This window comes from Styela clava, chromosome 5, assembly GCF_964204865.1.
Source record: "Styela clava chromosome 5, kaStyClav1.hap1.2, whole genome shotgun sequence".
Lineage (NCBI taxonomy): Eukaryota > Metazoa > Chordata > Ascidiacea > Stolidobranchia > Styelidae > Styela > Styela clava.
The window spans coordinates 13,339,282-13,366,953 of record NC_135254.1 but is presented as its reverse complement, the minus strand read 5'-3'; the positions used below and the strand labels follow the sequence as shown (position 1 = coordinate 13,366,953).

Genomic DNA, 27,672 nt, shown 5'->3' with positions numbered 1-27,672 from the left:
CATACAGCGGTTACTTTGTTGGATTCTAAGCAAAGTTGAAAGAACTGAAGGATGCGGATCTCGTATGACTGTGATAAGGTACAGGCACGGTACGGTAGCCCTTGCAAATTCCCGGCATACCGGTAGTGGTGTCAGTAGGCAGGCAGGTTCTTGGGTACCGGTACCACTGCAGTACGGTACAGTCTGCCAGCACCGGTGACAGCAGGGCACTGATACCGGTAAGGGTAAGAAGCCTGTAAAACCTTTCCGGTACCGGTAGGCTACCATAGTTTCTGAGTTTAATTTAATCTGTTGGTGTCCAAATTGCAGAAATGTACGGTACCGGTACCGGTACCGGTATCCATCTTTAGAACTTGGAAAATTGTATCTACGGTACGGTACAGGTGTACTTCACTGGTTTGCTGGTGTTCCTAATACTGTAATACCGGTACCGTTACTGTAATAGCCTAGATAGAAGCAAGTGGATTTGATTATTGAAATTGCTGACAGTAATTTAATTGATGGATTGGAAAATTTGCTTTTTTTAACCTAAACTAGGCTTATTCAATTCCACGCATACCGGTACCGGTATGACAGTGCTGCAGTACTGCAGTATGAAGAAACATGACGTTTTTGTGTCATTTGCAACAACAGTTAAGGTCACAATTAAGGTTACACAAGTCTATAGTCTGATCACAAATGAATAAAAACTGACTTTTAATTGAAGTCATTTTTTCTGGAAAAGATAAGAACATACAGTACCTTTTCTGAGTGTGGAGTACTACAACAACCTGGCAACAGAGAGCCCTTTAAAACAGACTAACTGGTCCCAGTCTTTTATTTTGGATGTCAATATTTCAATTGTTGATAGTGACTTACTTGACAACAAATTTAAAATAGTATTTTGTTTGGTAGCTGTTACTTTTCAAGTCATAAGATGTTGTAAAGGATTGAATACCTTTACAGCCTTAGAACTGTGCAAAATATTTAAATTTCAGTTATTGGTTGTGATAAATATACACTCCATACTATTTTGAATACTTTTTACTGCAATAGATACTTCAATGTTTGTTTTGCCATTCTAGTAGTACTGTAGTAGGTTTTGTTGGTGCAGTAGTGATATGGTTTCATACTGATACAAGGAATAAGTAACTATTATCTTTAAAAAATCAGGTGCTATATGTGAATTGATTATTCTGAATTAAAATACATGCCAAGTGAATAAATATTGAGTAATTTAATTACTTTCGATTCCAAAAGAATTCTATATTTCTAATAATGCCTAGATTGAGACATGATGACATGATGAAAATATAAAACATTACGATGCCTTAGCATTATTATCCTATCCTTCCAAATAGTGGGGCAATGTTGTGTAGTGATGTACAAATGCCATTACCACAAAATTTAATTAAATTGCAAAAAATTAAACAGTTGGATAAACTTTTGTAAGCATTTTTTTTTTAGCTTAAAGCAGACTTTAATTTAGGGAATTTAAGTCTTTGCTCAGATAAAACAAGGCATACCAAGTGTCCATAGACAAATATTATTTCATCTTCAGCAGAAAACTTTTATCTTTAATCACAATCCAATATTTCAATGGAGTCTAGGATAATTTTATAATCTCATTAGTAAATAAATACACTTTTGAAATTATAATTTCTCACGCATAGGAAATTTTGTTGTAATTTTCCATTTACGTATGTGTCTTTTATGATATGAGCTCTTGAAATTGCAGAAATTTTTTCTACATGAGGATTGTTTGCTCAACTACTTGACTTCTTGTTTACTGATCATTTAATGACTTTGTTATAAGACTTTTTTATCTGTATTAGTTTTTTTATATAAAACATAAGCGTTTAAATGCAATATTTTTTCATTAATAGGAAGTTTGCAATTCCTATCATCGTTTTTATAGATTTTTTTCATTTATGGCTTAGTTTTTCATGGCTTTTTAGAGTTTTGACTAGCAATATGTAAATAGTTTTATATCTATGAAGTTTTTATATTGTACAATTTTTCCTCTGGATTTGTGACATGCTTCTATTTAGAAAATTTCAAGTGAATCAAATTTTACTATGATGTAGAGCCATAAATATATAAATATTGCTGGCAATCGCATGGAATACTTTTCAATCAAATTTTTTTGAGCTTCTGTAAATTTTATAAACTTGTTATGATTTAATTTCAAGGTTTATAGTTTTTCAACTCATATCAGCGTCATGTCTTATAATGAACAATACTTTCTTTCATTCCCCCTTAAAAGAACACTGTTTATTATTGAGTACGCACTGCACAATTCTTTATTCTGCTATATTGACTTGGGCTCAGTTGTAAATTTATATTGTTTTAAAGGCATACAATATTATAATACCGCATTGTATTCGCCCGATAAGTTGGTGTTGATATAGTACCACAAAATGTTCAAATATTTAATTGCAATGACAAACTTGTAAAATGTTGTTGAATTTAATAATCATTGCATTGGTTTACTTCCCCACGTTTGATAGGCCCGCATTCATCCGGATATAAGTACAACAAGTCCTTATCTTGCTCGATTTTGAAGGGCTTTTTAATCTCCTTTAAATATTTGCTGCTGTAAAAATATCTTCAAAAGGGAAGAACTGGTATGCGTTAGCTATTTGGATGAAATTTGGGGCGCTTCTTAATTTTGCATTATATATCTCAATGAATGTTCTGGTCATTTTATGTAAGATCCACCAGAAATGATAACAGTTTTGTAATCATGTTCATAACGACTTCTCACTGATTTTTTTTAAAGATTCCCCGTACTTATGCACTACGTTTGCTTGGTATATCAACCAAATCTAAGATGGCAACAATATTCGTTCAATATTTTAAGATGTTAATTTTTCTATTTGCAAATGTTACCACTTTGATCATGTATAAACTTTCTATTTCCACAATTTGTCATTCATATGACTAATAGCAGTAATAATCCCATGATATGTGCAAACTAGCAAAGCAAACATTCGTTTCCGTTGGATTTCTATTTTAAATTATCAGCCTCATTGTAGGATATAGATAGCAGTACCTGCCAAGTAAATATACTTTTGTACGAGAAAGACACTTGTTATACGTATTTGGGGAGGCAATGGTGCTGCAATATTGCATCGGTTGCATGCTATTGGTTGGAATAATTTATGAAGCACACGCCTTCGCTACACCCATTTGAGGTTGAGGCCAGGGATATTTTATTAGATTTTTAATCCCGGTACACTTCATTTTGAATCTGGCATAGATACTGATCAGGTCAATTATAGTAGCTGTATTTCTGGGTCTGAACAGTTAGCTTTCAGTTTGGAATGAAGAATGTACTATTTTTGCTTAACAAAACAATGTGCTTCAGAAATAAAACTCATTGTTATATTTCTTCTATTTTCTTGAACAGGTACCATTATACTAGATATAGAAAATACTTATTCAAATATAGAAGCCTTTTAAAGTATCGGCAGGTTCACAATATACATTTATATATATTCTCATTTGCTCCAGTTTTGTGACATAAATTCTATATTTGTGATGAACTGTCTCAACACGAAAGCAGTGGTTAGAAGTCCTCTTGCCACAGCTCCAGGAAATAGAGCTGCAGGTACTATTTTGAATATATGTAAAACATACTGAAAATCTTTTTTTTTATTTAATTCAAGAAGTACCTTTTATTTTATACCTTGTTATAAATTAAATCATTTAATTATTATTAATCACTGAGTTATAGCTCATTGCTGAGTTGTTTGAATCAATTTTCAAATGATAAGCTATATTGCAATTTTTGTTTTGAAAAGATGTTTCTCTTATTTGAAGGGCAATACTATATTTGGACATAATATATTTATCTTTCATCGTAATATATCTAACTTCAGTATTCCTATTTAAAGTGGTAGCCGTATTCAGAACAAGATTTTGGTTTTTGGATAAATAATTCTGAAATGTTAAGTCAAATATACCAATCGATATATCGACCCCAAGAATATTTTGTTGGCAATCCAGCAATGTTTTAAATTGACCACATCATATATTCCGAAGTATATTTTTTGATTTTTTTTCTTAGATGATGATGTTGATCTGGAAAGTTTAATAAGCATGAGATATGATGATGAAGAATCAGACAGACAGTCAGAAATTTTTAACAACAGCGGAACATCAGGTAGAGTTAACTGTTTAATATAATCAGTCATGTATAATAATGGATTATTCTATTATGAGATATTAATATTCAATTTTATTTTTCGATATTTCATATTAAAACGTTCAAATCCATCGAGCTGAACATGTTATATTTCCTTTGGTATGCGCTTCGCTATTCAATTTATGGAATTTCCTGTAACACGTAATGCACTATCCAATAGATATATTGGGGTATGTAATTATTTTCTGCAGATCCATGAATATATATATATAATTTTATCTTGTAAAATACAAATTAAATGATGGTTTTCATATATTATAAATAAAATTTTGTTAATTCTTGCTATCAAATTACTACTCGACCTCTATCTTAGATCTGAAGCTGATTTTTTTTTAAATGGGGTTATTTTCCTAGATGAATCGACCACAAGCCTGGACAATGGAATGTCAAATCATTGCAACGGACATGGAAAAGTAACAAATGGGAAAAGTTTTTTCAAGTCTCTACCAATGGCAATTTTAAGTAGAAAGTAATTTTAATAAATATTATTTTATATTTTCTGTAACTCAACAAACCTGTATTACAACATGAATATCCATATTTGAATATTTTACTAAATTAGAAATTTGAATTATTTTTTAATTAATTTGGATTTTTGAGAAATGCATCTGCAGGGCATTAAAATCATGATATAGGCCAAGTCTTGAGATTTTATCTGTGCCCTTTATACGGTTGTAGTCTTCAATAGGCTATGTGTTACCTTGTTGACCTGACAATTGTTTCTATTTCCATTCCAGGAAGTTATTCGGGTCGCATTCTGATTTATCCAATCAACGTCCATCCTCTCCAGTTATCCCAGTGCAGCTATCATCATCCATTCCACAATCAGATCATAATTCATCCTTCAAACATAGAAAAGTAGGTTAATCTTATGTTTCTGTTTTTATGTACGGTAGTTGTATAGAAATGTTTGATGTTGTCTCCTTTATCACTGATAACAAAGTTACCTTTTCTTTCGATTTTGAAAAGATATCTAAGTAAGTAGTATTTAATGAAAGGGTTGGAATATTTTTTTACACTTCATCATACTAGTTAAAGTACGGTAAGCATAATGTTCATTTTTATGCGAATCATTTTCATGCAATCGACTCATAACAAGGTTCTGTATGAGCGGTCACTGATGTGTAAGAAGTTATTATCGATAATTCATGGTTTACAGATTTTTTCTTTGCACTCGACACCATCCCTGTCACAAGATTATTGGGGGATAACTCCCTTTTTCTTATTTGCCTGTGGGTCTAAAATATGTTTCATTTATGTCCAGTTATCTTTGCGCCTTAATTAATTCCAATTGCAAATTTGTTTCTGATTTTAAAAGTAATCAAAAATGGTTTTCATTCATAATTCCTTGTTATTGACTGAGAAAAATGAATTTGAAACCTTGAATTTGTTTGAATTCATGTATTGGAACAATTTGGAAGCCATTTTTCCTTAATTTTGAATATCTAAAACCAGTGCACTTGATTTAGTCAATGTTTCTTGAAAGTAATTAAATCATAAGCGTTTTCACCAAATCTGAAAGCGAAAGAACTCTTTGAGAATCACACTTGAAAATGTTACAGCTTATAGAAAATCTATAGTGTTGTCATTTTTAATAACATGGTATGGTTGGGAACAATTTTATTATAATAAGAAATGCAATCACGCTTTGACATAATTTGTATCAAGCAATGTGTGTTATTTGAATAACGACCACATTAAATTACAAGTTACCTGTCATTTAGTGTTGTAATCTTGAGTGCGGTTTCACTGTTACCTCAAATTACCCTAATTTACATTGCTACACTTATTCAATATAAACCTTCTTAGAAAACCATGAATTGTGGTACTTCGAGTTTGAAGTGTCTCGTACTCTTGGTAATTTTTTTATTTTAGGATTCATTGCGTTATTAATGGTTTATTGAGTCATATTCCACTTTTTGGTCAATTTACTGAGTAAATCGACTGATAATTGTATATGATAGCATATATGGAATCCAATGTGTAATCATTGTTATGGATGGTTTAAATTTGCTAATATTCATTATTCCTAAATCCTAATATCCATTTTCAATGGTATTCATAAGTAAATTCTTATTTGTAAGAGGCTAACAGCCCTTTCATTTTATTATAGCTTAATATTGTAGGATTGTTTGGTTTTTATAATCCATTAAAACTTTATGAAAAGTCGTGATATCTTGATGATCATTTATTTGGCTTAGATATAGATCTACATAAATTCTAAAATAGGTATGATAACTTTTGAATTTTGATCATCGTAGATCGCAATTATTCTATACACTTTCAATATAATAAAGCTTAATTTCAAATAGCAAAATTGTTATCATTCAGAATCAAGAATTTCATTAAAAGATGGTTTCAATCGATTCCTGATATACCTTTGAAAAATTTTAATGGCTTCTCCAAATATAGGCTTTTCCAAATATTTATTCATAAATTTGACCGACGTAGGCGTAAGAATTTTTGGTTCGTTTCCGAGATTATAGATTTGTATGTTTGGCCTTTTTAGAAGGCTTTAGCAATATAATACAAATGGTGGTTATCTGTTGCGAAATTTAAATATTTGCCCAATATAATCCAGTTAAGCTCAATATGAGTCATCGAGCAATTTTCGAGAACAAACCACTAAACTCTACAATGCTCACGTATTTAAGATAAAACAGTTTTTCTGTTTGTACGCAATGTGATACCAAGCGAAAATAGAATTACGGTAATGAGAAATGCTTTTGGTAGTGATTAAATACACCTTGCAAAATATTTTATTTCCACTTTTTATTAATAGGATTTTACCTTTGCTTTTTGGGTCAGGGTTGAATACTTTTACACAAAAAAAATAAAACAATGGCATTCTTTTTAAATTTTTATAGTAGCACTCAAAAATCAGACTTATATTTGGGCCATGTTTAATAAATCATAAACATTGACATGTGGTAAAGCAAAATGTAAAAAGATTTGGAGGCGTTCCGAGGGCCAGGTTATACTTCATGACCCCTTTGTTTACATTACGCTTTCAAGAGTGAGCAATTACGTCAAATGACGTCTTTCGTCGAGTAAAATCCTAAAAATCTATTGAGGATAGCGGACAATATTACAGTAGAGTTATTGTAACAGGCGGAACTAATTGGATGTAACAAAACGTCGGTTTGTTAACTTTTAAGACGTATCATATCACCTCAACATGTGACATAATAGCATTGTGCCGGGTCTTAATGTAACATATTTCAAACCATGTTTTACAGAATGTAATTTATTAGCATACAACTTTTTATGTGATCATAATTAATACCAAATGTATTTTGTGTTTTGTCTGAGATTATCTGGCAACCAAGAAAAAACCTAATGTGAATGCCCCAAAGTTGCAGATTGAAATTATATACAATTACCTTATATAAGCTTATAAATGTGTTATACTGGTCCACAAGTTTTTGCGGTTTCTGGTTTTTGGGACTCATAAGAAGCAGTCTTAGTACTTAATATGTCTTAAATGCAAACTTAAAGCAAACCTATGGATCGGTATAAATTTCATAATGTAATTTTATTATTTACCATCATAAGATTGTTTTCGTTTAGAACTTTAGATCAATAGTATGATTCAAATCCTCAGGGGAACTAGACAAGTTTCGATTTATCGTCCAGCGTCCTGATTTTTGTGAACTTGTTGGGGTTGTATAAATGAGAAAAGTACCTGGGTTTTGTTTTCGCTTTCTTTCCTTAAGTTTGACAGTATAATTCAATTTGTCAATCCTAATTTAATGGCATTCAGATCAGGACCAGTCATGAATTATTTTGATTATTCTTGCTTTGGCTTTCTAAGCGGATAGTCGACAAAGTTTCTTTTCAGCTTGGAAGAACATCATATAATTGAATTTAACATTTTAATCTGATTTTGAAATTTGTTCCAATTAGTCAAAACGGAAATCGAAGTTTGGAAAATTAAATTTTGACAATAAATTTTTTTTATTTGAATATGGGATAGTTTTAAATGTAACATTATTAGCAATGAAACAATTAACCAAACTAAATTTGTGGAAAATCAGTTTTAACTTTTACATTATGAATAGTTGTTTAGGCTCTGTTAGTATTTTGATCTTGCAAAATTTATTTGTTTTTGGTGCGACTTTTAACTCACATCGGGGTCATAGTAACGTTTACAGTACCAAATCTACAGTAAATATTGCATTGAATGCTTCCTGCTTCAAGTTTTGAGCTGTCAAATACTTTCACGTGTGTAAACCTTACGTAATATCTAAATACATGGGATGTCATGTTGTTTATTATATGTACACAGTCTCCAATGTTGTGTGAACCTTATGCAATATCTGAATATATGTGATGTAATGTAGTTTATTATATGTACACAATTTCCAATGTTGTCCTTTTTGACATAGTGAATGCTTTCCGTATTAACGTCAAAATTTTAGTCATACAACATATGTATAGAATCATTGATGCTGACAACAATTTACTAGTATAATAATTTCGACATCACAATTTGGGTTCAAGTGAAGTTATACTCAAATCCAACCCAACACTTTCATCCAGTCTCTGTTACAAATTCTTACAATGTTCACTTATTATGCAGATGGTCTTAAATTCTGAGCCAAATAACATACCCGGTACATAACCACGTAAATTGAGGGCGTCCAAATTTCCGAAGTTTCGTAGCTCATCTCTATGCGTCTCTGCTTACACAGAGCCTTGTTCAGACCCATCGTGTGAAAATAGTTCATATAGAATGCACCAACAAATTAAAAAAAAGTCACATTTTTTAAATTATCAGTACCACAGGGCATACCACATTACCAATGATTACATCACCCCATTTCATACTTAGACTAGTCAAGAGACCATTCCAAGTTGTTGACATACTTGTTTATTATAGTTATGTAGTGCCCTTGTTAACTTCCACTCTAAGTGCTATTCAGGATGTATTAATGAATCATCTGTGTATCCTGTTGGCATTAGCAAATATGATCAAACTGAATTATTTATGTTAGACTGGAATCTCTCCTGCTGATTAAAAATATGTGTAATTTAATATTTGGATTTCCAGGTGATATAAGATAGCATCAAAGAAATTTAGGACTTGCATTTATTTGTAAAAAAAATATTCTCCTTTATCACTGTCATAAATCATTCATTACGAAGTCATGATTCTGGTCAAGCCAACTTTAATTTCTACTCTTAGTGGAATAAGATGACCTATTATGAACCTGCTGGATTTTGACGGTCAAAATAATTTTCAATCTAGTTTTGTACATGCCAATATGACAACAAATTTTGTAGGGATTTTTCAAAATAATACGTTTGTACAAATAAAATGTTATTACTCATAACTTATATTACAATAATATTTGTCACTTTTAGTCAACTTTTGCGATCAGAAATATATTTAACTGGACTTTGAAATGCATATTTGAATAGGGTATAGGCCTATTACACTTTTGTAAAACTCCCCGCATTTTATAATATTTTAACAAAAGAAATATCCGTAACAATTCGCATGTATATCGCAACTCCCTACCTGATGTTATATAACCATTGTTGTACTAGAACTCTGTAAATATTTCATATCAAATTCTTATCTCTTCCATTGTTTACTATGAGTGATTGTACCCACGCTTTTTCACATGAGAAATGGTTTGTTAGTCATTCATTGTACATTTGCTGTACCACGATTTCTCATGACTAATTGTAAATACTAATGCATGGGTATGTTATCTGATTTATCAGATTATTTATTATAGTATACATCTGTAAGAATTTTAAATTTTTACTTTTGACGATAATAGGTTACAAATATTTTATAACTAGAAGGTATGAATTGCCTTTTTTAAATTCGTCTTGGGGGCGTGACAAAATACCAACAAGATCTATTTCCAAGAATTATTTTTAGTTCATACCTGTTCGTCAAAAGAAACATCTTTTTATGAATGTTTTCCACTAAAAACGCAGCCATTAAATGTAGTATTTTGGAATATACCGGTATTAGTTACTAAATAAACACACTCATACAATACTATAATAAATTATTCCTGTCATTCAATCATATCCTGTCCTATTTACTCATGTGTGTTGCTTATATAAAACAAAGTTAATTCATAAAATTATAATCAATCTATTGAATCTTCATCATGAGTTTTTCTGATGTGCGTTTCATTCACTTCTTGGTTAGCGTAGTGTAGTATGTATGACAAGACATTTTTCAAAGGAAAAAATTATTACAGAAAATTTTTTTTTCAAACTGCCACATTTTCCAGTGGATTGATTTAAATTCTTTTGCTAAAAAGGATTAAAATTAAAATATGTCCGATATTGCAGATTAAAATATTTCTCTAGTTCTGTAAGTAGTTCTTAGATGTTTCCTTCGAAACGGAAAACCACTTGCTATAATTAATGACTCTATTGAGATAGAAAATTATACCTCGATCACTCAAATCATTTTGTCATGATAGTAGTTGACTTTTGGTTAACCTCGAATCAATGAAAACTACACTTGTCTTCAATTGACAATAAAAGCATTCCGATCACTAATAAGCCACTATTAAAGTGAGTTGCGACATGTTTTAAGAAAGAATCTTCGAAAATATGCCATTAGTCCAGCTGCTTCAGTGAGCAGGTTTCTTGAGTTAAGTTTTCGGTTCCTGGTACAGAAAGTATATGCTAGAAGACGTGACTTATTAGATTTTAGATTCTGTATCACATAAGAGTGGTCAATTGAAGTTTGTTATTCAAAATGCTTGAATATGCTACTACCACCTCGTTCATATTTACAGTAAGTAATGCTTGGAATTTTAATTATTTCTATCAGGGAATGTTTGTCTGTATAGATTGTTGAATCTAACTTATATCAGGTCTGTACTCGATGTCCATAATTGCCGAAATTTTCGATATAATCTTGAAGAAAATTTGTGAAATTTAACAAATGTAATATTTTATTTCATGCTGCAAGAATAGAAGGTCATATTAATGTGGGTGTTTCAAGCTGTATGCGTATTCAAAGCGTTACTTATCATAACTTAAAAATACATTCTTATCTGTTTTTCCTTTGGGAACAATGGTAATTTTTTTTTATTAGATTTTGTATAAAAACATTGCCGTAAATCTTATGACGTCAACCACGATCAAAATAAATACCGCTATGTGCTTTGTATCGATCTAAAAGCATGCCAAGGGCAATTTTTGTTTCACCTGTATTGCTCGTAACAAAACAATGATATCACGTTCCATTTCACTATACACATGACCAACGCTAACTTGTTTGAGTTTTGTTGAATAAACTTGTCACCTTTTCAACTAAGCTGTGATTTATCTTTTGATTTATGGCTGCATTAATTCACGAGATAGAATGTTTAAGAGGAAAATTTTACTCAAGTTGTATTTATCTAGGTACATAAATAGCGATACAAAAGATAACCACAACAATAAAATATAAAAGGACCTGAAGTATGCGCACCAAGATGGCGCACATCCTGAACTCAGGGTGTGTACCAGGTTAGGGTTCAGGTTATGCGACATCTTGGTGCGCATACTTCAGGAGCCATATATAGAAAATACATAACTTTACTCAGTGTATAGTCTTGAGTCACATTGAGTTACCTTCAATTATTTATGAATCATTTTAACGGAAGATTGCCATTTTGATTCCCATACTGACTCAATAGCCATGAAGTTGTTTTATAGCATTTTTGGTAAATATCTCGTCAAATATTAATTCTGATCATATGACTTTTTTTTAATTTTATTCACATATTTTATACAGCTACTGTAGTTTGGTATTTAATGTCATCAAAATGTTGTATATATTTGTTTTGCTTCGATAATAACCTAAGTATCATATTACCTTTCTCCTAAGGTTCTCTTAATGTCAATTTCATATGTTGTTTTTGTCTACAGTCGCCCTTGGTTGAAAGATCAGCTCACAACAAAAGTAACGGTGTTCATAATCAGGTAAATGAATTTTTGTTTTTTATTCTCTGAATTTTTGTACTTATATTTATCAATGGTGTTTATTTCTAAATATTCATATAATCGCAATTTTTTTCTATATCAAATTATCCAACATGAGTCCATGACCTTTTTTTACTAATATTTGAATGAAATTTTAATTTTTAACCAAATTGTTGCGCCTCTGGCACAAATTCAAAAAACAAAATTATATTTATGTATATCCACATTTTTTGATTTAGAAATGGCATATTTTCGTGAGAACAAAAATTGTTAGTAAAAAATAATTCAACATATTAGCGTATTTTCTATTTAGTCTACCAGACGTGTATAAGTATTGGTATATGTTTAGCAAACAACAGCTGATTTACATTTTGTAAATATTATTTTTCATGATCATCATTATCTCATTTTTCAGGTAAAAAACATGTTTTCGCAATTCCCTATCTATCGTAGTTATGCACCCAAAATTGATACGCATTGCAGTTGAACAATTTTAGCTTCCCAATATCACGTTTATTCTAAATTATATAATAATTGGGGGATATGTTTATGCAAGGTAACAATTTGCAGTAATTCTGGTTATGTAACCAATTCAATTTGTCATCGGAATGAAAATTTTTTGAAATTATATTTCATCAATTAGATTATGTAATGCTAATATTTAAAGAACAATTAACTTATCATTAAGAATAAACATACATTTCACATGGAATTTCTGACTTGAAACTGTTGCTGTGGAGGTTTTACCAGGCTCAGGCCTTACTGTTTACCAGCATCGCTGTATTATCTCCAGACCGATATATTTGAAATAGTGCTCGCTTGTTTCTTAATCATATGAAATTTACATTTTTATGTATTTTTCAGAAAATATGGTCAGTTTGGGTGTCAGATTCAAACATGTTTCAAGATGTTGAACTTCCATACGATGCAACATGTAGTCTTCTTCTTCATATGCTTTTATTAAAATTACAACGACAGACGGATCTAACAACATGGTCAATTGTATTACAAGACAGCGAGTTTTTAATAGGTAAAAGACATATTAACCTTTTACGTTTACAGCATAAAATTCATATTAATAAATTTGTAAAATTTTCATATAAGCACCCAGAGTCAATTAACTTGAATATGTGATAAACGTAGGTTCAATATTGAAAAATATTAATTTATCAGTAAACTGTCATTTACTTCCTACTATGAACATGCTTACCACCTGATATATTAATTCAAAACCCTAATTTTGTTGTTGTGTATAATAAATAGTATATTTAATTTCAAAATTTTGCGCTCTTTTTTTTTTTTTGCCTGTTGCCAAAACAAATACATTCCCAATTCAAAGTTTTCATAACTTAAAATATGTTTTATTGGATTGCAGAGCGAATATAGCTTACCATTCGCTATATTAATTTAATGTCATGAAACCCTATTTTTGTTGTAGTGTATAATAAATAGTATATTTAATTTCAGAATTTTGCGCTTGTTTGTTGCCAAATTAAATACATTCCCAATTCGAAATTTTCATAATTTTATTGAATTACAGAACGAATTATTGAAGATCACGAAGTATTGGTCGATATTAAAGATACCTGGTCATCGGAATCAATTAACAAATTGTGTCTCAACATTTCGCCAACGAAATTTGAAATTTTGCAAAATCCAGAGGTGAGAATTCATCTATCCCATATTGTTTCTGTCAATGGCCATATTCAATCTTTTTTACTCATTTTTTGACTGTGCTTGAGGAAAGAATTTTTATACAAGATCAATATGAACTCGTTAAATGTTGGAAAAATTTATAGAAGTGATCACTTAAGTATCATACTTATATATTTTTTCAAGTTATCCACTGTTTGTGTGAAAATTTGCAAATATTTCATACTTTCATTCTAACAACAAATTTTTATTGATGCCTCCAGTGGCATTTTAATAATTTGTTATGCCACCATAACTTGTCAATATTTTGTAAAATATTTTTATTTATATTTTATCTGATATTTTTAGATATATGTATACCAAAAATGTTTTTTCCTCTCAATATATCGTTCAAAATTCTTCAAGTTTAACACTATATCATAATTTATCAAGTGAAATATATGTACTGGTACATTTTGAAATCTTGACAAATTGCAGAAAGTGATACTAGAATATCGTTATCAGATCAGAGTTCGTAGCTATGTGTAAAAGATATTCTCAATACAAAATTTTGACTTGGACCTTTCTTGATAGAGGCTATTTAACAAGCATTTTTATCTAATCCACTTTGTGATATCTTCCAAGTCTTTCCGGCTTTGACCTGGAATATATCCGATACATGTCATTTGCGTGGAATGTGGTCATTTCTATTTTTGTACATGTAGAGCCGCCCACATGGTCAAATTTCCTAAGAATTCAGATTGAAAAAATATATGAAAACGATGCTTTATCCATAACCTAAAATTACCTCTTTGTGTATTGAATTGGCCTCTCTTTTGAGTAAAATTGAGCAATGCTAATTTATAGCATTGTATATCATGTGAAATATTACAGAAATTTATTTCAAAATAACATGATTAGAATATACAGGAGTTCCAAGATTGCATCCTCCTATATGTCATCACATGGTTGCTTGTCTGGGATCTTATTCGCAGTGAATATACGAGACATCTTGTAAATAAACTAAGTTATGGTAGTCTATTCTTGTATAAAACATTTTGTATGATTGTTTTATTTCATACCATTTGGTCATAAAATTTATCTATCAAATAATAAAATTTATGGCCATAATTATAATCAAAATGTCTTCAGGCAATGCAAAGTGAAACTAAAATAAATTATGATTTTGTGTTGCTATAACTTTAAATTTTTTACATTTTGGATAATTTATACTTCGCCAAGTTTGTTTCATATTTGTTATCTTTCATTCTTACCAATGTGTTTATGTTGTTTAAGAAAAATCTTGATCTGTGACAAATTCCTTTAAATAATATCAATCATGTACCGTAATTCGAAAATGTGGTTACGCTCAACAGAAGGTATGTTTGTATTTACTGGAAACTTTTAATGAGCTTACTGAAACTTGTGGCTTGTGGGAAACCAAATTTTATAGGATTTTGGACAGTTGGAATGAATTTGAATCATAACGTTATGGATTAAAAAATTTCATATACCAATAAATCGTATTGTGATCTTATGTTAATTTTACATCGCATAATAATATTAGTGGTATTTGAATATGCAGTAAATACATTTTTAAATGATTTTATTTCGTAATAACCAAATTTTGAGAAAATTGATTTTCATATCCGTTATTCACAGAATTACTTACTGTGATTTAAATATAATCTCTGTCGGAATTTCAGGTACTTTCGCATTTCTGATTTAAAGAAATTGCTAATATGAAACAAATTAGAAACGCATAATTTTGTTTTTCGAGGAATGTTTAAGAAGGATTTTTTTCCACCAGAAACCAGCAAAGTCAAAAAGGATATCGATTATAAAAAATATGTTAAATGTTTTTTGCACTGATATTTCTCAGTTTTGAACTGAAATAACATCTGACTTTACATTTCTTTAATCCAGAGTCTTCAGTGCAACTCACGCTGCATTAGAATTAGAAAGAAAAATTCCTTTAGCTAACATTAAATTGAACAAATAATTTTTATATAATGCATTTTTATCAATGCAAACAAAAGCTTGTTTTTATGCATAGAAATAATAACTGTAGCAATATAGCAAGTCGTACTTCACTTTCAAAGCTAAATTCAACAGATTTGACCATTTCATATCAAGTTGTGAACGAAGGCGAATAAGCAATTTTTTAGGAAATATATTGATATTTTATTACACACTCAAAATTTGGGAGCCACTACCTTAATCCTATAGAACTCGCATCACACACCTCACATTTACCTATTGCGGATTTTTTTAGATTGTTAATATATTGTAGATTTTTTCGCTCTATTACCTTCTTCTCTTTTTCTCCTTTTTTATTTTGCATGTTCACTTGAATAGGACAGACATGACACAAACTGTGGTTGAAATTTAACCCAAACATTTTTCTTGGTTTGAATTTATTGGAGCTTGTTTTATTTTAGAAGTAATTTCTCTTTGAAATATTTCCCTATCGATTCGAGCAATAGCCTACAAAGTTAAACTGTATAACCAGAAATGCTTTTATTTCATTTCTGGAAGCTTTAAAATTACAGAACCAAATAAATCATACTTTGTCTTTTCTATATTTCCAAATTCAAACACATTATTAAATTCACGTTAGCTACTATGTGCCTAGTGACAAACATCGCTCAGTATGGAATATAATCGAAAATATATTAATTTTAGGTTGCATTCATAATATTCAAGCCAGCGAATTTGAATATTTGCTAATGTTCTCAGTATATCTAATACATTCTCAGTATTTCTATTTTCTTTATATTCATATTTTTCAAATATAATTACACAATATTTGTCCAATTTATTCTCAATGTTTTTTTATCTTCGTTTCAGTCATGTCTTCCGCCAGGAATGTTAACAATGTCGTCACAACCTACTTTAATAATGGAAAGTACAGAAGCGAAACGTTATAAAATGCAGGTACGCTTCATTAATATAATAACCTGTAATTATAATGGTATTAACATGGATTTTTCAATGCTTTATTGCGTAAAGATTTTTGTAACTATTGATGACTAATCTGACCTCATTGTTTCTAGTATTTTGAAATTTCGTAGAATCTTGTGGGTTTTTGTCTTTAATTTGATTGTATCATGTTTTAATCTTTGAATGACATTTTTCGATAAGTTTCATTTATACAAATGTATAATGAATCTGCACATATGCAATATTATTCTGGGTTCTGGTATAGGCCCAAGCAGCGTTATAAAATATCCCAAATGCGATAAAATTTTCCGATAGTAATATAGAATAGCAAATATATTTTACGTAAGGCCATGTTATTGTCACATATTGCAAGAATGACCTTTTATTTCTTTCAATTTTGGATTTGAAATTGCAGTCTCGCTAAATTTTTTTTGAATTGGTTTTTATTCGTTACCAGACTACCAGAAGTAAATTATTCAAATCCATTCCATCTAATATAAAGAGTATATAGACTAATTTCAAATCTTTATGAAAATTAATTTTGCTTCTCACTACTGCCAATGTCATATTGTGGGCCTCAAATAAATTGCAAATAAAAACCTGGACTGGTTGTGATGTCACAATTGCAAAACATGTTATTTATACAAGCATGACAAACTGTTCTTCATTCTTCCATGTTCAGTTAAAAACCCAATACCACTCTAAATTGATTTTAAAGATATTTATATTTATTTTTCAGTATATTCTAACGAAAACAGCACCTGAATTTTGTGGTTGGCTACATGTTCGAGATTGTGGTGCGAGGTTTTGGAAAAAAACATTTTGTGTTCTCAGAAATTCTGGTCTATATTGTAGCAGCAAAGGAGAAAGCAAGGTAACTTTTCATAATTTTTTAAAAGTATTAATATTGTTAGTATGGTGATTTAGAAAACCTGATACATAGCTTTAGAAATGTGTAATTTCAAAACTAAAATAAACAAAATTTATTTTTCTAGTGGGAAAAGTTGCAAATGTGTTAACTTTTATAAAGTAGGGTCATGCATTTATCGTGATTTTGCATTAATATACTCAATCAGGATATTCTATAACATTTCAAATCTAGAATTATGAAAATATCAGGATATTGAAATATCCTTGTATATTTGAAATATTTTTCGCAGTCTCAGATACACATTGTATTTGTGTGATTTTTGTTAACTAAATTATTTATATTTTACACACTAACTCTGTCTCACTTATCTCGTTCAACTTTTCATGTTCTTGTTACAGGAACCTCGTCACTTGCAATGTTTCGCCGACGTTCTTTCATCTAATGTCTGGGTTTCGGCTCCGAATAAGAAATTTGATTCAACATCATATTGTTTTTGTATAAAAGTAAGATAAATTCATTCATGTATTAATTCATAATAACTCTTTCTCATATATGTCCTATAAAAGGATATGTTTATGTTTATTTCATACTCAGGGGATGTTAATAACTTTTAAAATAATTTAGTTACTCTTGAAACTATCAATCTCACTCGTGTTGTTTGTTGGGAAAAGGCTCTGGAAGAATTGAAAGTTGATTCGTCTGAAAATAAAAAATTTGAGTTTTTTTTCATATATATACAATGTCACCCTTACCCTGTTAATTGAGCACATAAATATGATATAGGCACTGTCAATTATTAATTCACTTTTGACAGAAAATAATTTATTTAAAGACATACATTTTTGTTCAAATTGTGCTAACAAAAAAGAGCATTCAACGTTCAATAGCTGACAAAATATCCATCAATCTATGTGCTGTTGGAGCTTTTCATGCAAACATGACATTTTTCAAGTGTGGTTTGGCATACATAATATGTGATATAAATAAATTGTCAAACACAAATTGTAAACACAAATGAATAATGTCGCATTGATAAAGTTTATGTAATATTTTGAGCACAAACACAAACAGAAAAACACTTTAATCCCGCAGAGATAATTCTGAGTATCACATTAAAAACTTTCGACAAGAACTTATTGGTAATCCATCAGGATTGCAGGAATTTTGAGTCCAAATATAGCAGTATCGTGTTGGAATGACGTTGTTTTGATTTTGTACTTGAAATTATTTTCATATTGTGTGGATTTAAATGTTTGTTTCAACTTATTTTTTACTTATTTGTGTGTTTTCTGTGAACTTTGCATTTGAAACAATCAACAAGTTTCATAATTACCTCGTGTTTCAATAGATTAGTGAAACCTCCAAATCTCTGTATAAGTTTTAGGTTATGGTTTGTATAAGTACAACTTGTTTGAATTCGGTTGCTGAAAATTTTTCATTTTTTCAGCTGACTTCAATATTTTCACTTTACATTGCAAAAAATGATTGCATATTATCTGTACATTTTCAAATTTCATGCAATTTTGAATTTCTCGATATGTGATAGTATGTACTTTTGCAACGACAATGCAATTCATTGTCACGTTCGCATGTAATTTTAGAATAATTGCGACTGCGAATGAAGTGGCCGGAGGGTTCGGCGAAATGTGCTACGTCCGATTAGCATTTTGAATTGTGAAAAATCGGGATTTCGTCTATTTGCACACCATTGTTAATATTCCGCTTATTCATCGGATATAGAATGATTAATGTTGTTCCAACTGGTTCGCATTTTACTTTCTTATAGTCACAATTTTGTATATTCTCACACCTTTGTCATTATTCCGCTCATAAATATAAATACTTTTTCTTAGTAAAGATTCACTGATAAACATTCTACATTCATGGAGTCAGAATTTTTTGTATTCGCACACCTTTGTAATTATTCCGCTTAAAAATTTAAATAATTTCACAGAGTAAAGGTTCACCAGATATGAAATGGTTGAGCGCTGACAGTCAGAAAATTTTTCATTTCTTCGGCTAACTCCAATATTTCCAATTTACATTGCAAAAAATGATTGCATATTATCTGTACGTTTTCAAATTTTATGCAATTTTGAATTTCTCGATTAGTGATAGTACGTACTTTTGCAACGAGAAATTTCGCAATAAATGGAATGCAATTCATTGTCACGTTCGCATGTAATTTTAGAATAATTGCGACGGTGAATGGACTGGCCGGAGGGTTCGAAGAAATGTGCTACGACCGATTAGCATTTTGAAATGTGAAAAATCGGAATTTTATATATTTGCACACCATTGTTATTATTCCGCCTATTCGCCGGATATGGAATGATCAATGTTGTTCCAACCGATTAGCATTTTACTTTCTTATAGTCAGAATTTTGGTACTCCTGAAGTATGCGCACCAACCTGAACCCTAACCTGGTACACAACCTGAGTTCAGGTTGTGCGCCATCTTGGTGCACATACCTCAGGAGGTCCGAATTTTGTATATTCACACACCCTTGCCTTTATTCCGCTCATAAATACTTTTGCTTAGTAAAGATTCACCAGATATAAAATGGTTAATGTTGTTCTGGCCGATAAAATTTTACATTCACAAAGTCGGAATTTTTGTATTTGCACACCTTCGTAATTATTCCGCTTAAAATATAAATAATTTCACAGAGTAAAGGTTCACCGGATATGAAATGGTTGAGCGCTGACAGTCAGCTTGAGCAAAGAGCATGGATAAATGCAATCAGACTCATAATGGTTCGTATCTTTATTTCATAATATCTATTTGTCATTCACAAAGAAAGGCTTACGGTAAGTCTTTTGTAAGAATGTTTATTGGATAAATATCGCGACTTATCATCATCCTGTTATTTGTGATTAAAGCGTTTGTTTCACCGAAAACTTCATGTTTATAACTTTTAAGCTGAATAAAGTATTTTAGTTCTGTGAAATGTCTTGTTTTTGCCAAAATTAACATGAGCAATACACAAATATATCAACATGACAGTACAGTTATCAATGGCGTAAACCATTCATTGAACAAGAGCTTGTCAAAATCAAACTTTTCTCTTTAACAATAATCTTTTGAACCGTCGTCGGCTATCTGACAAAATTGATAATCATCTTGAAATGTCTCTTGTTTCATTTCATTTAAAAAAAATATAATCCAGAACTGTTACTTTCATGTTACTGTTTATTCTCAATATCAACGCCTTTTGCTATTCTGTAGATAGCTATTTCAGTACCAAAAAGTTTCTTTCATTTAATATTGTATGCCATCCCTTCCTGTAGTTTTTTTTCTCAATCTTGATTGGGCTTGAATAATATTCAATGAGAATTCTAACAACACAATAATAACAGCAAGATGGTATCCCAAAAATATACTCAATTATAGGCCTTAAAATTACAGAATATATTCCAGCTTTATCCTTGGCCTAAATTTAATTCATCAAATATTTCTTGACCCGTTTTACCAACTTATATCTTAATTTTGTTTTCGAATAAAGTAATACCAGTTGTGCATCCTTCACATAAATATTAATTAATTTAAAATAGAAATTAACTAATTATTAATTAATCTCTTATGTTTGCAAAACAGAACGGAAACAGATTTCATGAATGTTACGTCAACGCCAGGCGGAGAGGTGCGACAGTATTTTCAAGACTGAGGTCTTCAGCTCCAGTAAGTATATCAAAGCCATTGAATTTCAACGTAAAGCACCAATAGTTTGTCTCATTTTTTTGAATGTATCTCCAGCCATGCTGTCTGGATCGTGAACTGCTATTGCAAAATAGTTGTGATTGAGAGCGCTTGATGGAACATATGTAATGAACCTTAATCTGCTTTATTGCTTATCCTAGGTTTTAGCTCATAAGTAGTTTCGTCAATATCTGGACAACGCCTGGATTTTATTTTGTTTAAGATTTTGATTTTCCAAGTATTTTTTGTTTTTGATAAAATTATTGGAAAGAATTATTGACAGTTGAATTTGAATAAGCTGAGATTAATATTTAACGATTCCAAGTTGATGGTGGAAAACCTAAACAAATAAATTGGGAAATGACTTTTGATGATCACGATTTTGACAGTTTACTTAAATATCTCACAGCTGTGAATGACTAGAGCAACTTTCCAACAGTCATAATGTAATTTGTCATTGAATAAATTTCTCCTATTACAGAAAATATGTGATGAATTCTTGTTCTATTCTTACCAATTCAACTTCGAATAAGTGCTCAACTTTGCAGTTTGTAATTATACAAGTTGCAATACACATTTAAATGAAGCTTGTTTCCAGTAGACTATTATAACTCAAACATACAGTGTTCATTGACTGTTCAAACTCGATCAAATAAAAATCACTTGGTGGCGCAATTTTATAATCGGCGAAATTTGGTGCAAAACAATAAAACAATAGAGTGGACCTGATATGTTATTGTTGGGATATTTGAGACTAAGGGAACCTAGAAAATATGAAACAAATTAAAACCAATTCTCATTGAGAGCATCTTCAATCTTAAGTTGCTGAAAATTAGGAAGTGATTGCCTGATTGGTTGAAACGTTTTAGATTTTTTTTCCCAACAGTAACATATGTCATATCGAAAACGATATGTCCAAAAATGTTCCAGGGTATCTTACTTGAAGATACGATATATGGTTTGTTTGTATCCAAAAGCAGGTAAACTTCCACAGTTTACATGCCTCACTATCTTGTATTAGCTTAAGGTGATTTCTATTGGATTTACTTATTGTAACCGTTTGTATGAGGAAGTCTGACTTTGGTATATACATACGAACCACTAACATAAAATAAAGGCACAGAGGAAGGATAGGGAATTAGTCTTACGCAACCCAACTTATAACTGATTTCTTTCATATGCAATTTTTCCATTTTCAGTTAAGTTCATCTGAAAATAACCTGGTCGCAATGGATTTCAGTGGAAATCAGGGAAGAGTCATCAGTGATCCAAGTGAACTCGCAATGATGGAACTGGAACAACAAACATCATGGAGAAGAAAGATAATAAGATCACATGCTCATGTTGGATCATGTCATGCAGGTAGCAATTTTAACAGGTTTCACATCTATAATAGGGATAGAAAAATGTCTTGCAATTAAGAGTGAAAATAGTGTGATAGGAGTTTACCGATATGACATGTGAAATAATTCAGTTATCGTAAAAGCAAAACTAAATTTAAACATTAATTCTCAGATATGAATGGAAGTTCCGCACCTACTCAGCAGATGGCTTGGATTGCCCGATGTAAGTGCTGCATTGTTTGTATTCAACCTTGTTTTTTTATTTTATTTATCGTTTATTGTAAGCTGTAGCTCAGACTATGGGTGAACTCAAGATATTGGGTATTTTGCTACTCTGCAAAAATTAAATTTTTTGTGTTGCCAGACTAGATGTCCGAAGTTGTCAACGAAAAATGTTGCACACCCCTGGTTCACATGATTCCATCCATAATATTTCATCATTTTTCATTGTATAATATTGATATTTACTCCTTTCAGCAATACATCAGACACAACCATGGTTTTATGGCAAAATATCAAGAGAAGATGCTGCAGAAGTTCTTCATAGACAAGGACTCATAGAAGGGTGAGAAAGCTTTTTTGTGTCTTCATCAAACTCGAACAAAAATTCAGTCTGAAGTGTTGTATACACACTGTTGGATATGGACATCCCTATGTGACACTTGTTAAAATTTTTCATCATTTTTCACTGTTCTAATATTAGTCAATGCCGATATGTTTTAATAATTCTTTAACAAACTCATCTTGATTCAAATCTAATATTCAATAATTTGTTTCAGGTCATACTTAGTTCGGGACAGTCATCGTATACCTGGAGGTTTTGTTATAACGTTGTGCCATAACCAGAAAATAAAGCACATCGCTGTTAGCCAGGTAAGACAATTCAATTTGTCTGTATTAATTTATTATACAACATTTAATTGCAGTTTCATGTAAGTTTGTCAAATGTGGAATCACAAGCCCACATTCCTATAAGTAATATATCATTGAAATTATCTTTTTCATGAAAAAGTCTTTGAGTAGATTTTCTATCTTGTTCATAGGTCTTCAGTTTAGATATCAATATTGGTGAGAAAATGGGAATTGTGATCATTTATTTTTTGATTTTACTAATTTCTGGATTTTTTTCAAATTAGATTTTTTTCTTGTATATTCACTTATTATATTGATAGAATAGGTTTTTCAATGTGTTTTATGTGTAAATATGCTCCCGTCTTTTATATTTTCATCTTCACCATCATTCATTCCTGGGTTACTAATAATTTATTGAAAAAAAAATTATCAAACCTGAGTCGTAGTTCAAAGCTTGATGAAGCTGGTTGGTTGATACTCTAGTAAAGGGGTGTGCAACCTACGGGTGTGCAAGAAAAAATTGTGCGGCTCGCCAATAAGTGCCAATTTGGAAACGAGTTTTTGGTACTCCTGAAGTATGCGCACCATGATGTTGCAGAACCTGAACCCTTACCTGGTACACAACCTTAGTTCAGGTTGTGCGCCATCTTGGTGCGCATACTCCAGGAGGTCTGAGTTTTTACTTTAGTTTAATCTGGAACGTGCGAGTGATTCCAATCCCTTCGCAGTGCAAAGTTCAATTTATGCACATGACATTACAATGCTCGAAGCTAGCTTGTGCGAAGTGAACAACGCATGTCATAGGATCAATAACCAAAATTTTTGTGCGTGCAACTACTAGAAAGCCTATGTTAAAAAAGGTACTTGTATCTGGCCTTCATGTATTAAAGGTTGCATACTCCAGCTCTGGTACACAAAATTTTTCTTCGGTATTGAAATCTTTGTTACGTTATATAAAAAAATTGTTAAATATATTGCAGTTTCTTAATCTTTCTATTATTTTTAGATTGAAGTGGACGGACAGTGGTGCTTTTCACTCGATAATGGTGAAACAAGGTTTGCAGATCTTATTCAACTCATTGATTTTCATAGACTGAACAGAGGTACTTTACCATGTCAGTTACAGCATGAAGCAATATCAAGTTATTCATAGTGAAAATCTCAGAACATTTTTTCACTCTTTTTTTTAACTTCTTTACCAAAAATGAAATTTTAGTTTATGATGTGAAGAGTATCCACCATATGCCTGCGCACGACAGCCCCACCCAATTTTTTAGCCTATTTTCTTTCTTTAATCTGCCAATTGGTGCTTTCATTATTACTTTTATTGTTTCTTTGAAATGTTGATTTTTACATTGACTTTAGTTTGTCCATGATCGGCGGAAAAGCAAGGTTCCTAATACTAACTAATAAGGATTTAGATAAGCCTTACATATCCATTTGCTGTGTTTTGGTACAGAGTTGTAATAATTTTTTTTACCATATATGGGTGTAGAAGTCACTCAACTAATTTGGCTTTGAAATCTGAGATTAAGTGTGTGATGCTAATTTGTATAACCAATGTTGATATAGTTACTGAAATGAAATCAAAAAACATGTTTCAACCGAAATTTAAGGTTATTTAGGCATAATTTTTAATTATTCATGTAAAACTAACTAAAAGTAATCAATTCAATTTCACGGCCTGAGATATTTATGTGGATGTGAAATTCCAACATATACTCGATGAATTTTAATTGAGATTTTATTATACTCGTCTGAGAAATGTGACTTTTGAAACTTGGAAAATACTGCATTACCTAATACTTTTTGCGTTATTCAGCATGTATTTGTGTGTCCTATGTCTTTTATTTTGTCTCCCGGAACAAAAAAAAAACACTGCCAAATCAGTAATAAAATAAAATCAGCTTGTGGGATGATTTTCAATATGTTGTTTGGTAACATCTGTATTGTTTTCAAATTAATAGAACCAATAGCGCACAAAGTTTAAATTTGTACTGTGTAGAACAAATGACTGATTGTTTCCATACCTGGCATGGACTAGAAGCCATGGTTTACTTTGCTATTAAGCTGTCTTATCTATCCTCGAGATAAATTTGAAAATGCTATCCCACTAGGATGTTTCGATTGATGCTTCAGATAAATGCGATCCTCGAATGAGTATTCAGAACATTCCACATTGAAGGTGTTTTGACTCCATACAGATTGTTTTCTAAGCTTTTCATCCTTTTTTTAAAAGTTCAATGCCAGTAAGCCTAATGTGGGCTTTGTAGTGCACAATGCACATATATCAAATAAACTACCTATTGTTTTATAGTTATTGCTTTTTAGGTGAATCCAAATTTGTGAATATATGTAGTGTTTGAAGAATAATTTAGTTTTAAGATTTTTTTTCTCAAATCAGTGTAAATTTGTTATCAACTCAAAACTGTAAGTACAACTCAGGAATGTTAAATGAATGTATAAGGGCTTTTCTTGGTACTCCTGAAGTATGCGCACCAAGATGTCGCAGGTTGTGTGCCATCTTGGTGCACATACTTCAGGAGGTCCCTTTTCTTGACTTCAGTTTATTGTCTGTAAATTGGAATTGGTGGAAATATGTAGCCTCAGGCCAGTGGTTTGCATCCGGAGTTCCGGATCATTTTGTTTTCCAATTTTGGCTTTAGATAAATTTTGAGTATTTAAATTTATTCCAATGGTATTTTTTTTTCATAAGACAATTCAACTATAGGGTGCTTCTGAGTCTCTGGAATATTTTATCGGTCTCCGCTACCCCAAAAAAAATTGAAAACTACTGCTCTAGGTCTATTTTAATCAGAAATTGATAACTGAATGCAATAACTCATGAAGAAACTCTTCAGAAAAATGTAAATGATTCTTACATTTCATTTGGTTGTACCATATTTGGATTTATTGGAATATTTCCTGCCATGGATACTTTCACAAATACCAGTAGATATGAACAATTTTGCATATCCGAGCTGTATTTACAACACCTTTTATGGCACGTACAAAATGCTTTTGCTCGACATAAACTTAATGATCAACTAAATATAAATAGCAATTGAACTGTTAATGCTTGGAAAGAAGAAAACTCAAGAACATGAATTCCCCCAGATAGTCAATAAACAACAATCTGCTATCAATTGCGATGGCAAACGCTGTGATTAGATTTAAATACCAACAATAACCAGTGATGGGATAAAAGACGTAATTTTAACTTCAAATGATATTGTGGCCTTTTTATTAGCCTTCTTTCAGTGTTATTTTGCTTTATCTTGTGACATTAACGTGTGGTGACCCCAACGCACTCTGCTGTACAGATTTAATATATTTCTTTATTTATTTGTACTTCTTCGCCTTATCATCTGTTGCTTTATTATGTGGCGAACTGACCATTTATAAAAATTTATGATGGAAATATGTTTATTTGTCTGTCAAAAGTACTTGAGTTATAGGCAAATGCTGTTTTCCACCTGGAAAATGCTAGTTATGCATATGACGACCCACAGACTTAATAGTTGCAGTGAGGCGGATCTATGTTGTGGGATTATGCTAAACATAATTAGTTTGCCAGAGTGAAGAGTAGGATTTTATATATCTGTTTTCATCTCGGAGAATAGGAAAAAAAATGATGGAACCGCTCACTATTAGAGATGTACCGATGTATCGGCCATGTATCGGTATCGATTAGATTAAGGCCGATATTGCCGATATATTTACCTTTTTGATATGGTCCAAAATGTTTTAAAAGATAAGTTGCAATACTACTTTTTAATTTATTTTTATCTGGAGAGATCGTGAGCTATGAGCCATACATGTCCCCACCCCCGCGAGAGAATAGGATTCACATGTTTTTAGCTATTTATCATCTAAACTAGCTCAACTAATTTGGCTATTTTCGCTGTCAAATTTTTATATTGACATTTTTAATATTACATAGTTTTTATGAAGAAATATATCAACACAGCACATAACAAAAAGCAACTAGGAGCCCAGTTTTAAATCATACAGTAGAATTGGGGTCCTTCCTTATTAACGGCACATGGACTTTTGGCACAGGTATAAATTCTGACTGTTTGTCGTCAAGTACGAGTGTCATTTAGTCCGTCGACATCGATAAACTAAATTCCGACACAATTATCCCACTACACAGGTATTAATTTTAATTCTGCTTAACTACACGATTTCT

General features: G+C 31.1%; 1 protein-coding gene across 1 annotated transcript; it reads left to right on the top strand.

Moving 5' to 3' along the window:
* The first annotated feature begins 3,393 nt into the window (after nt 1–3,393).
* LOC120345029 (growth factor receptor-bound protein 14-like) lies at nt 3,394–26,901 on the top strand. Its single transcript, XM_039414404.2, has 17 exons — nt 3,394–3,592; nt 4,052–4,147; nt 4,544–4,658; nt 4,927–5,047; nt 12,086–12,139; nt 13,004–13,169; nt 13,680–13,801; nt 16,622–16,708; nt 17,454–17,588; nt 17,984–18,088; nt 20,256–20,342; nt 21,184–21,267; nt 22,485–22,647; nt 22,801–22,851; nt 23,106–23,193; nt 23,408–23,501; nt 24,487–26,901. The coding sequence occupies exons 1-17, from the start codon at nt 3,523–3,525 to the stop codon at nt 24,631–24,633; spliced, it is 1,785 nt and encodes a 594-aa protein (XP_039270338.2). The 5' UTR covers nt 3,394–3,522; the 3' UTR covers nt 24,634–26,901.
* The last annotated feature ends 771 nt before the right edge of the window (nt 26,902–27,672 follow it).

Coding starts and splice junctions, on each gene's coding strand:
- LOC120345029 (XM_039414404.2), top strand. CDS start 3,523: ATGAACTGTCTCAACACGAAAGCAGTGGTTAGAAGTCCTCTTGCCACA. Junction 4,148..4,543: donor TAACAACAGCGGAACATCAG/GTAGAGTTAACT, acceptor TTATTTTCCTAG/ATGAATCGACCACAAGCCTG. Junction 12,140..13,003: donor GTAACGGTGTTCATAATCAG/GTAAATGAATTT, acceptor TGTATTTTTCAG/AAAATATGGTCAGTTTGGGT.